Here is an 11,730-nt window from a genome sequence, read left to right on the forward strand (position 1 = left end):
CAGGGGATTTGGATACATTTTTCCCATAGGGGAGACAGCCCCCATTTGGATTCCTGCCAGGAACCTTAAGTTTTTACCCATTTCCTCTATACAGGAGGATGCCTAAGGATAAACTAACCATCCCCAAGGGCAACCAGCCCTTGAGAAGCTCTTGTGTTCTTTAACAATTGCAGATGGTGATACTCTAGCTGATGGCTGTCCTGACCTTCCCAGTCCCGGCAATGGCTACGGAATCCACATCAACCTCAATGGGTGACCTGGGCAGTGATCAGCACTGGCAATGCAAAAATCATCAATAGCATCACAAGAGAAGCTGTCCCTTCGACCTGGTGGCCTGACCTTCATTTTGATCACCACCCTATGTCATTACATATGGACTGTTTAAAACATATTTTTGTAGGAGCTATCTATTTTAATGTTATCTGCTCTAATTGTTCTTTTACTAATTGCTTGTACAACCACCTTTTGTTATGCGTCCTGTAAATATGTCTGAAACCTGCTCTAGAACAAGCCCCACCCTGACTCTAAAGTGGCAAAGACTGCTATCCCATCCCTAAAGTTAAAGGGCTAATGACATTGTTGGCCTGGGAATGCTTTTGCTGATGCTTTTTCTATGCCTTCCTTGCATTATACGTGCACTGCAAAACTCTTATGAGCCAGCCAGTTACATAAGATCAAGCTCCAAGTGAATAAATTTCCCCCGAGAGGAACCGCAGCCAGAGACGGGTAAGAGGGGGTGCCAGTCTGACCAACCTAAGACAGGGCCTTCAGCTTTGCTCTGAAGAAGTTCCCGATGACGGGTAAGACAGACAAGGCGATCTACCCAACCTAAGACAGGCGGGTTCACTTCTTTAGACAAAGACGGGGTGTTGGGAGCTGACAGTAAAGCTTAAAGGTCATCTTGATCCCTGTGCTCGCTTGAAGGCATGTACAAGGAACTGGCTTACTTGAAAGACAACAGGTGCCCGGGATTGCTTTGCTAAGTCTGCACAGTTTATTTTAAATTTTACTGCTTGGGACATTTCAAACTCTAAATGTGGTGGGGCTGATGTTTTTTATTGTGCTAGGTGGGGATGAGAGGTAACTGGGACGGGCTCTTATGCACAAGGGCCCTCCTTCCCCCCAGACTTGCCTCCAACCCCCTGCGTGGCCAAATGTAATCCTGTTAAAATAACCTTTATGGAGAAGGGGAAAGAGATAACTAACTGGGAGGTGGATCTGCCATTAAAACAAAAAGGGTGAATATGTGGGGGTAGCAAAGATGGCCCTGAGAGGAAGTTGAGTGAGCAGAGTTGGATTTGTTTAGGTTCAGTGTGTCAACAACTCATGGAAGCTTAGGTGCATGTTAAGGTGTGGCCTTTCAGTGATTGGTTGGTTCCATTTCCTCTCCTCCCACACAGTCTTTTGCTTTAAAAAGGGGATGCTCCCTGTTAATACATTAGTTCCTTCTTGACTTGACTCCCCTCCACGCCTGATTGTCTCCTGGGCTAAGGGAGGCCTGGGCTAAGGAGGCTGGGGAACGGGCTAGCGGCCACACTTCACTTCGCACTTACCTCTCCTCGGACCCCGTCTGTCCAAAGACGGACGAAGACCCAACATCATAGCACTAGAAGGATATGATAGAGCCAAGTGATCACATTTTGCTAACCAAAAACCAGATGGGGGAGGGGGAGGGTAAAGGCCAGGAATAACAAAACAGTGTATAATGGGCATGCATTGACCTAATTTCTCCAAATAAGACCCAAGTGCTCCCATAGAACATAAAATTGTGGTGTCTTTTGCTAAAGCTTGAACCAAGAGCCTCATGCATGCATGCATTCCCCCCTCGAGCCATACCACCAGCTATTGACTATATTGCCAGATAATTTGAGATTCAATAAGGTTAACAGATAATTTCCACTGAAAATACACCTCGTTCTTCACAGTTCACATGAGGGAAGCATTCATATCTGGAACAAGCACAAACAGTGAAGCAGAAAGATAGGAGGCAACATCCAAAGAAGTTTCTATGGTGTGTCTGTAAATAGGAAGACAAAAGCAAGGCTGTGTCATCCGATTTACGGTGGGTAGCAGAAATGATTTCAGTCCACACGGGGAAAACGTGTTATCCTCGGTTGTCTAGTCCCTGGTCATTGAGTAGTCATAGCAGATGGATAGTGTCTTAGCATTGAGAAGCCAAAAATGGTGGTGGTTGAGGGTGTGGGGTCTGCACTTCTTGCATTGTGTATGAAAAGTGTACTCACAAGTAAGTTGTTTGCTGTCTCTCAACCCTAGGAATTTCTGTCCCGTTTGGATCAGCAAGACCATAGATGTCAAAACACGAGTATACAAAAACAAGTACTAATATAAAGACTACTGTTAGTTTTTAGTTTAGCATACCTGGGAATTGAGGAGGAAGACCAAGACTCGGGTAAAGTGATAATTATTCCAATTTTACCAGGGTACAGAAATAATCTTGTTAAGCTCTGATTTTCCAAGTGAGAGGAGGCATACAGGGCTCCTTACAGGGCTTCCTCAATGTTTTCCCAATCTCTGAGTAGCCCTGCCATGGCTTTGCAACATCTCACAGAAGCCTCTTTCCCACTATCTGTCCCTGTCATGACCACATTGGAGAATATTAAGGTGGTGTGGTAATACGCAGCCTTGACCTGGAACCAGACCGCTGGGCTTCACAGATGTTGGGCCACTTTGTGTCTAGGGCAATATCTGATGCAATCTCTTTTCTCATTTTTTGGTATGGCAAAACATCTTTTTCTGGTGGTGATCCAGACTTTGAAAGTTATAAAGTGCCTGGGTCTGTAGGCAAGAGATAATCTTAAGACCTTCTCCAGGTGGCAGGAGTTCCTCAGGCCATTCTGAAGGAAGAAGCACACCATGTTTGCTTTGTTGGTGATCCTTCTCACTGTTGGATACATCCTGGTCCTGGGGTTCAGCTTGTGGATTCTCATAGAATATTGGATGGTTATTGATGTTCCACCTGCCATCGTCCACACCATGAAGTTTCGGATTCTGCACTCCTTTGGACATCTAATATTCACATGGGTAAATTTGTTTTTTTTTACTTATTGTATCATGCCAGAGTACTGAGAAGGGAAGACTTGGGACAACATTTTGCAAAAAGGCAGATAGTCTAAAATTTCAGGCTAATACAAATTGATCGATGAAAAGATGTCATACCTATTGCTCTAGGCTCATTGTGGATAAATAAAGCAAGTGTGATGGCCATAAAAATGAGCCTTGATGGGCTGGGAAGGTGGCTCAGTGGTAGAGCGCTTGCCTTGCATGCATGAGGCCCTTTGATTCCCCATCACCACATACGCAAAAAGAAAACAAGCCGGAAGTGGCACTGTGGCTCAAGTGGTAGAGAGCTAGCCTTGAGCTGAACAGCTGAGGGACAGCACTCAGGCCCCACGACCGGACTCAAAAAATAAAATAAAATAATAAATAAAAAATGAGCCTTGACTGTCCTTGTGTCCACTCATCAAACAGGCAGTTAACAGAAGAAACTCATAGAGTAGGTTCTAAAAAGAAAGAATCTGTGGACTTTTTGAGTTAGAGAATGAGTTGTTATAATGGCAAGTGGCCCTGCCTATGCAGGACAGAATGGGTTAAACAGTCCATAGCAGATTGGGTAAAACACATCCTGTTGCTTATCAGTCACTTAAAGTACGATGTTAATACTAGAATATTTTTTAATGTGACAGTACTTGGGTTAGAACTCAAGGCTTCATGCCCTCACTCAGTTCTCTTGCTCATGTTTGGTGCTCTATCCCATGAGCCACACCTTTAGTTCACCATTTTACTGTTTTATTGGAGGAAAAGGAAGTCTCCAGATTTCCCTACCTATGCAGGATTCGAGTCAAGATTTTTGGAATTTCAACTTCTTAAGTAGTTAAGATTAGGGGCATAATCCTTCAGCATCCAATGAATGTTACTCATTTTATTTGGCAGATAGCTATTTCTCTAAAGCACAGGAAGTAGTTAGGCATGAGAGATCAATGCATTCCTAAAAAACAATAATAAAGACGTAGAGAAGGCAAAGGAAGCAGAGTATAGTTTGGTAGCAAAAAATTATGTCAGAGTGAGTCTAAGAGGTGCTTTTGGAGTATCAAATTGTTGATATATCTGTATATAGCTATACATATATCTACTAAGATAAATATTGATATACACACATATATGTATATATACCCATTGCTATGAATATATAAGTTGATTCACACCTATGGAGAGAGGAGAGTCTGTCTTGTTTTAGTCTGCCTTCCTGCCATAGGATGCTAAGTGCTATTAGGGAGATCAGAGGCCTTCAGAACCTCCTAGCTCCTTGGGGTCCTCCAGTGAAATGGCAAGTCAAAAGGAACCTCAAATGGAAACCAGATTCCATGCTACAATTCCCATTGTGATAATGAATCTGTGTCAGCCATAAGCAGCCAAACTCACCAGATTGGGTAAAACACATCCTGTTACTCATATCTCACTTAGGCAAGTGAGGGTGAAAGAATCAGTGGCTGTTGATCTCTTTGGAAGATTGGAATCAGCAGTTGTGCACCAGAGAAATGAGGTTAAAATCTCCTGGACAAAGGTTTGCTGCCAATGAAATTCCTTCATAAAACTGGGGCAGATAAAAAATGTTATCTGTAATATAATAGCCTGTGTCTTTGAGCTTTGAAACTTAGCTAAGACATAGAACAACAAGAGAAATGTATGATGTTAATACGTGAATTTTTTAAATGTGACAGTACTTGGATTAGAACTCAAGGCCTCATGCCCTCACTCAGCTTCCTTGCTCATGTTTGGTGATCTATTGCAAAAGCCACACCTTTACTTCACCATTTTGTTGTTTCATTGGAGGAAAAGGAAGTCTCCCAGATTTTCCTGTCTATGCAGGCTTCCAGTCATAATTTTCTGAATCTCATTCTCTTAAGTAGTTAAGATTAGAAGCATAAGGCTTCAGTACTCAGTGAATGTCACTCATTATATTTGGCAGAGAGCTATTTGTCTAAAGCATAGGAAGTAGTTAGGCATGAGAGATCAATGCCATCCTAAAAAACAATAATAAAGATGTAGAGAAGACAAAGGAAGCAGAGTGTATTTTGTTGGCAGAAAATTATGTGAGCGTGGATCTAATGGGTACTAGAGTCTGTGTTGTCTTAGTCTGCCTTTCTGCCATAGAATGCTAAGTGATATTAGGGAGATCAGAAGGCGTTCAGAACCTTCTAGGTCTCTGGGTTCCTCCAGTGAGAAAGGAGGCAATATGGCAAGTCAAGAGGCACCTGAAATGGGAACCAGATTCCACGCTACAATTCTTATTGTGATATTGAATCTGTGTCATGCATAACCAGCCAAACTCACCGACTCAGCCCCAGCCTCAGTATTACAGCGGATCAGAACGCAGATGCATCATCGAGGTGAAAAATTTATAGCTACCAGAGTGCAGTGCCTGTAACTTAGCATTGCCATAACATCAGGGTAACCCCAGTGCCTTCATCACACTAGAACATGCCATTGTCCCTGACAAGAAAGGGCAGATGCTGAAGAAATCATGAAAAGGCCAATTTGTCTTTGCAAAGTTCATTCTGTGCAGATTTCATGCACTCAGAAAACCCTGCTGTTCTGAAGAGGGCACCACCAGGAAAATGAAATTGAATCACCACATTCAAGGTTGAGGCAGCAGTACAGCAGCCTTCACAAGGAGAGTAGAGTTTTCAAGTCTGTGGAGACAGGGCTGAATTTGCAGCAGGTCCATAGTCAATCTTTGTCTTTGCAGTGATATGTGTGGAAAAAGAGGACCCTAAGAGTTGTGTCTTATGACTTTAGTGGTGTGACTTTTCTCATATGTGTACAAGGAAAGAGTGAAGTAATAAAGGAAGTCTCCATTTGACCTTGGTAATGAGGTGCAGGCTGGTAGAAATTGTGTGAGAATCAGATTTAATCCAAGGCAAGCAGCAGCAAGAATTCCATCTGATGAAAATGAATAGCTTTCCTGGATTTCCTGGTTCTCGGTTCTCACAACCACTTGAGAAGTGTCAATATCCATAAACCTTAGGAGAATCTGATGAACTCATCTCCACGTGGGAGCAGTGTGCACATTGATTCACAATGGTTTCAAAATGGCTCATTGAAAGGAACTGAGTCTTGAACGATAACTCAACTTTGTCTCCAACTCTCTTCCAGGGGTGTATACTTGAGAAGCTAAGAATTTGCTCCATGCCCAGATTTTATCAATTTGCACTACACCTACTGCCAATAAGGAAGGACCCTAGAGTGGTGGTGACCAACCTGCGATTTGGGACAATCAGCGTGAGGCTGTTGCAGCCGAAGGCAGTGTCCTCCTGCCCTCGTCGAGGCATCATCTTCTACCATGGAGGGGGTGCAGTGATAGGAAGTCTGGGTAAAGAGCTTTCCTGTGGTGTGTGGTCATGGAGGAAGGGCCTCATTACCCATCAGCCTCAGCTAGCTATCCAGTGACCCCTGGGAGGGGCCAATTCTAGCAGTCAATGGAGCTCATTGGAGCTGAACCAAGTAGAGGTGAGGAACACATCATCAGTGGAACTGCACCTTCCTGGCAGTGTTCTTCACAATATGGTCCCTCAGTGCAGGTGCAGGTCAGGATATCCCCAAAGGGGCTTCTAGATACATGGTTATGACTCCTCCCTTCCTTTCCATTACTGCCTTTATCATATCGTCTCTGCCTGTAGAACCTGTGACAAACCCCTGCATTAATCACAGTGGGCCACTCAGAGACATTAATTCCGCACCAAAATGAATAGATAAAATTGTTAACCTTCTTCCTTCTAATCCCAACTCCTTAGTCCAAACTTCTAGTCCAAAGTCTATTTCAGATGCTATGCCTTCTAGGATCTCAATTTACCCTATTGTAAAATAAGCATTGCAGAAGTTAAGCCTCATGGTCCACTTGATCTATGACATGTGGTAAATTGCAGATAGATATCTGGCATTGCCTACACAGAGCTTCACAGTGTTATTTCAGAGGAGACAGTTAAAGACACAGTCTGTTATCCAGAGGCCTACAACAGCAGCTGCTCTCATGGGGCTGTGGTGGTAAGTGATCATCCCCATTATGGCCTGAAGTCTCTTGTTCCTGTCTTGCAGATGTGTACCACAACACGTGCAGTTTCCTGGCCCTGAAGACAGACTCAGTGGTGCTCTCAGTGGGGTAAGTGGATTGGAGAGGGAGAGTAGCAGCCATAGCAGTCCAGGAGGAGGATGTACAAGATCCAGGAGCCCTGACCACAGGTGTCCTTTTATACATTCACTCCCAGCCATAGGAAAAGTGCCATAGGATATCAGAAGGGTGGAAAAACCTCACCAACACTGGGCATGCAAGGATCAGCAGTGGTGGAATAAACAAAAGATTGCATCCTTCCATTTCACACAGTCTCCATCACTTTAACAAACACAGGAGGATAGTATCTTATGGAGAAATGGGATTTTAGTTTTGCTCACTATTTGAAGAGTTTAGTCCATGCAGGCTAGCGAGCTTGTTTCATTTCTAGGTCCCTCTGTTAAGGTATGTCATGATTGTGGCAAGAGGACATGACAGAGCCTAGGTGCTTACACAATTGTAGTCAGGAAGTAGAAAGAGACAGGAATGAATCAGAAATAAGACACAATACAAACACAGTTACCTACTTTCTACATGTACCACCCAATTCTTATTATGTCCAAATAATACCCTGAAATTATTAATTCATCAGTGGATTCATTCATGTGTAAATGTAGATCCTTCCTTTTTCTATAACTTTCAATAATTTTTGTCAATTACTATGAAACAAGCCTTCAACCATGAGGTTTTAGGGATACAATATATCAACACCACAACATTCTGCCATGGACTTCAAGGACTCATGGCCATCTCACAAGGCAAAAGACATTGGTCCTTGTCCAAGAGTCTTAAAAGAGTTACTTGTTACAAAATTGTCCACAAGTTCAAGTCCCGAGACCGAGAATGTGGCTTAGTGGCAGAGTGTTCACCTAGCATGCATGAAGTCCTGAGTTTGATTCCTCAGTACCACATACACAGAAAGAGTGAGAAGTGGTGCTGTGGTTCAAGTGGTAGAATGCTAGCCTTGAGCAACAGAAGCTCAAGGACCGTGAGTGCCTAGGCCCTGAGTTCAAGAACGAGCACTATCAAAAAAGTTCAAATCCAAAGTGGTTTCTGAGACTCAAAATAAATTTCTATCATGGGTCCTTGAAAACTAAAGAGCAAGTTAAATTCTTCCAAGATGAAATGGGACAGAGTAAATAATCCCATTCCAAAAAGGAAGTATGGGAGTTCCAGAGCAAGAAGGAGAACAGAGCAAGACCAAACCATAGATGGGAAAACATTAAGCCATGTGGTACCTTTCCATCATCTGGAGCAGTTGTATACGAAAAGTCTGCTAATAACCTTGAGAATTAAAAAAAAACACCAAATCAATATTTAAAAATTTCCCTAGACCCAAAACAACAGTGTAAAACGAAAAGGACAAAATAAGGTGAATATGAGGGTAGTATGTCTTTCAGAGGAGATTAGATGAAGATGGTAGGGAAGCAGCATTGTCTGCAGGCCCAGGTCAATGTCCTGTTCGCTGTATACCATCCTTGATGGTTCTACACGTTGACAATTCTTCATTTAAACACCTATTTATTTATCTACCTATGTACCTTCCCATGTACATGCCTACCTGCGTATGTGCATACTCCTCTACCTAACAACTGCCAAGAATGCGGAGATGAATGTGGAGAGTAACTAAATATAAATCACTGTTCTTGGAGATAGCAACAAATCATTGGAGTGGAGAAAAAAATAGTAGGCACTGGTACTAGTATGATTCTATATTTAAGTACAAAGGGTCCTGAAAAGTCAGTGTGAGACAGTTTAGAGAAGGGAGTGAGTGAAGTTTTTAAGAAGACTCTAACTTTATGCCTCCCTGATGGACTCATTCCATTTGGATTTCCTCTGCATGAGGTGCCACGGCAGCTGTAGGTCTCCAGTAAGTTACTAAGCATCTCTAGACTATTTTGAAACCACTAGGGAGAGCAAAATCTTTACAGTGTCAAGACTTGATCTCAACTGGCTACTATAGTACCTGAGCTTCTAACATAATAGTCCATGATCCACAAAGCCTTGGAGAAAATGAAATTGCCTCACAGAGACCACAGCAAGGTGTCCTCGAGCACCTGCACTGATGGCTGCGAGGAATTTCACCGTGTGTTGTTATAGCAGATACTTGCAGAGATCTGGCCCATGGATCAGAGCAGATTGATGGGCAGCTTTGGAATTATGCAGAGAGAAAAGGAGCTTCAGACTTACCATAGGGTGCCATAGGAACAGTCGAAGAGAAGAAGGTTGAGAGAAGTTTCAATTCAGAAATAAGTTCTTCCTTCTCACATTACCCCCTCTTCTTTCCTGTCTATTCCTCTGTTGGAAAAAAAAAAAAGCAATTTCACTATGACATCAATCTTACCTTCCCATGACTGCTGAAAGCCTATGAGACCACCAGTACCTGAAGTGCTTCCCTGCCCCCATCATTGTGTATTTTCTGTTTCCAAAGCCAACAGATTGGAAGTTTCAGAAACTTGGGTTTGGTTGCCTGTGGAAGCAGATAGGTGTTTGGATTGTGCCACTCTGACTCTAAGCAGGTTCTTCATATGCACACATAGAAAACATAGGAATCCACCTGTTTTTTGGCTACACACAGTCTGAGGACTTTATCAGAAGTGCCTCCTGAGTGTGGTAGAGGACGCTGTTCAAATGGCCTCTTCTAACCCTCTGCTCACTATAGTACTGGGTTTCCTCTTTCCTCCGCAGGTACCGCAAGCTTCCTGACTACCACCACCCAGTCTCTTTCAGGGATTGTCTGAATGCCACGGTCCACTTCCTGAAGACACTAGATACCTATGGGGTGGACCCCTCCCGGGTTGTGGTCTCTGGAGACAGCTTTGGAGCTACCATTGTGGCATTCGTCAGCCAGGCCTTGGTGGGCAGAACAGATATTCCAAAGCTCCGGGGTCAGATCTTGATTTACCCTGCTCTCCAGATCATCAATTTCCAGTTACCATCACATCAACAGAACAAAAATGTCCCATTTCTCACCAGAGATGTCATTACATGTTTCTGCCGATATTTTACATTTGACCCCTCCTGGAAAGATGCCTTGTTAAAAGGTGCTTGTGTTCCTGCCCATATCTGGGAGAAGTATAAGAAATGGTTGAGCGCTGACAATCTCCCTGAAAGGTTCAGATACAAGTCCAACGAGGAATTTCTCGCACCTTTTAATGAGGCTGCCTATCTGGAAACCAGACATGCTTTTGAAGTAGAAATTGTCCCCCTCATAGCTGATGACCAGATTGTCGCTCAGCTTCCAGGGGCTCTCATAGTGACCTGTGAGTGGGACTCCTTCAGAGATGATGGCCTACTGTATAAGAAGCGCTTGGAAGACCAGGGGGTCCCTGTGACCTGGTACCACGCAGAAGATGGTTTCCATGGATGCTTACCATTATTTCCTAAAATTCTTTTCCATTTCCCCTGTTGTGAGAAAGTAATGTCTGCCATAGTCAAATACTTAAGGGAAATATGATGGATTTGTTGTGTCTCTGTTTTAATGACTGTACTTAGTACCTACAAGACCCTGGATTCGATTTGCAACATTGAAAACAGGGAAGAGAGACAAAAAACAAAGAAAAAAAACAGCACCAAATAAACAGAAATAAGGACTAAATGGTACATTCAAGAGGCCCTGATGACGATGATCTCAGATGATCTATCCACCAGTTCTACAGCACTGAGGAAAATGATGCTATCAAAGGCAGACAAAATAGCTTCAGTTTGGAGTTTTCTTTGCAGCATATAAGCGCATATAAGCCTGTGCGGAATAAATTGCACTTATATGTCTTGCTGTCACTGGGTGAATTGTCCTCTTGATGCTAAAGCTTTCCAGAGGTATACTCTTACTAAATGTGGAGTCACCTCATTACCCCTGAGGTCATCATTGATCCAACAAAGCCCAACTAGCAATGCCTCCAGCTGAGCTGTTAAACCAGTCATCCTTGGGCTGGACTTCAAAAAGAGGGCATTATAAGAAAGAGAATGAGAAGGAGGAAAGTGAGTAGAAATGGCAGCCAAAGATGAGTTCTGATGAGCTTCAAGCTTTGTGTAGTTCAAGTCTTTAATCAGAAATCCTGAGGTAGATTCCTGACTCCCAAGAGCTAGGTCTTTAGGGCCAAGTGTTCCATGGGAAGTGTAGAGGGATGTGAATGTCCATCCCTAAGAGAGTCAGGTGCAGATTCCTTTCTCAGGAGACCCTCTGTGTCCTGAAAGTGGTTAGAGAGTACATAGTCTTTGCTACTCCAGTGTCATTCTCTCTGTTCATAAATAACTGATGGGGACCTCTCATTGCACCTTTGGTCAGCCACAGTAGTGGCTACATGGCCAATGTGCATCTGTGAGATCTCCAGCCCCATTGTGGTCCTGATGCAGTGAAGAGATGAAACTGAAGGATCACTTCTGTGCAAGCATCGCTTCTCTGGGTTCCAATACTGTGTTAGTCACTCTTTCATTTTTATAACTAATGCACAAAGAACCATCCAGCATTGATGCTGGTCCATGGGTTCAGAGATTTTCAGAAGTTCAATCAGTTGTCGTGGAGTAGATATTGGAAAGCTAGTCACATCACAAAAGTCAAGAAGCAGAAAGAAAAAAGACAGGGACAATGGAGGGAATGAGGG

At 43.3% G+C, this 11,730-nt stretch overlaps 1 protein-coding gene across 1 annotated transcript; it reads left to right on the top strand.

Annotated features, from left to right (window-relative positions):
• Nucleotides 1-793: 793 nt before the first annotated feature.
• Nucleotides 794-10,583, top strand: LOC105997532 (arylacetamide deacetylase-like 4). The gene is made up of 5 exons (XM_013031978.1): nucleotides 794-800; nucleotides 2,951-3,042; nucleotides 6,175-6,391; nucleotides 7,114-7,177; nucleotides 9,815-10,583. The coding sequence occupies exons 1-5, from the start codon at nucleotides 794-796 to the stop codon at nucleotides 10,581-10,583; spliced, it is 1,149 nt and encodes a 382-aa protein (XP_012887432.1).
• Nucleotides 10,584-11,730: the final 1,147 nt, after the last annotated feature.

The sequence above is a fragment of the Dipodomys ordii genome, unplaced genomic scaffold (assembly GCF_000151885.1).
Source record: "Dipodomys ordii isolate 6190 unplaced genomic scaffold, Dord_2.0 Scaffold6, whole genome shotgun sequence".
Lineage (NCBI taxonomy): Eukaryota > Metazoa > Chordata > Mammalia > Rodentia > Heteromyidae > Dipodomys > Dipodomys ordii.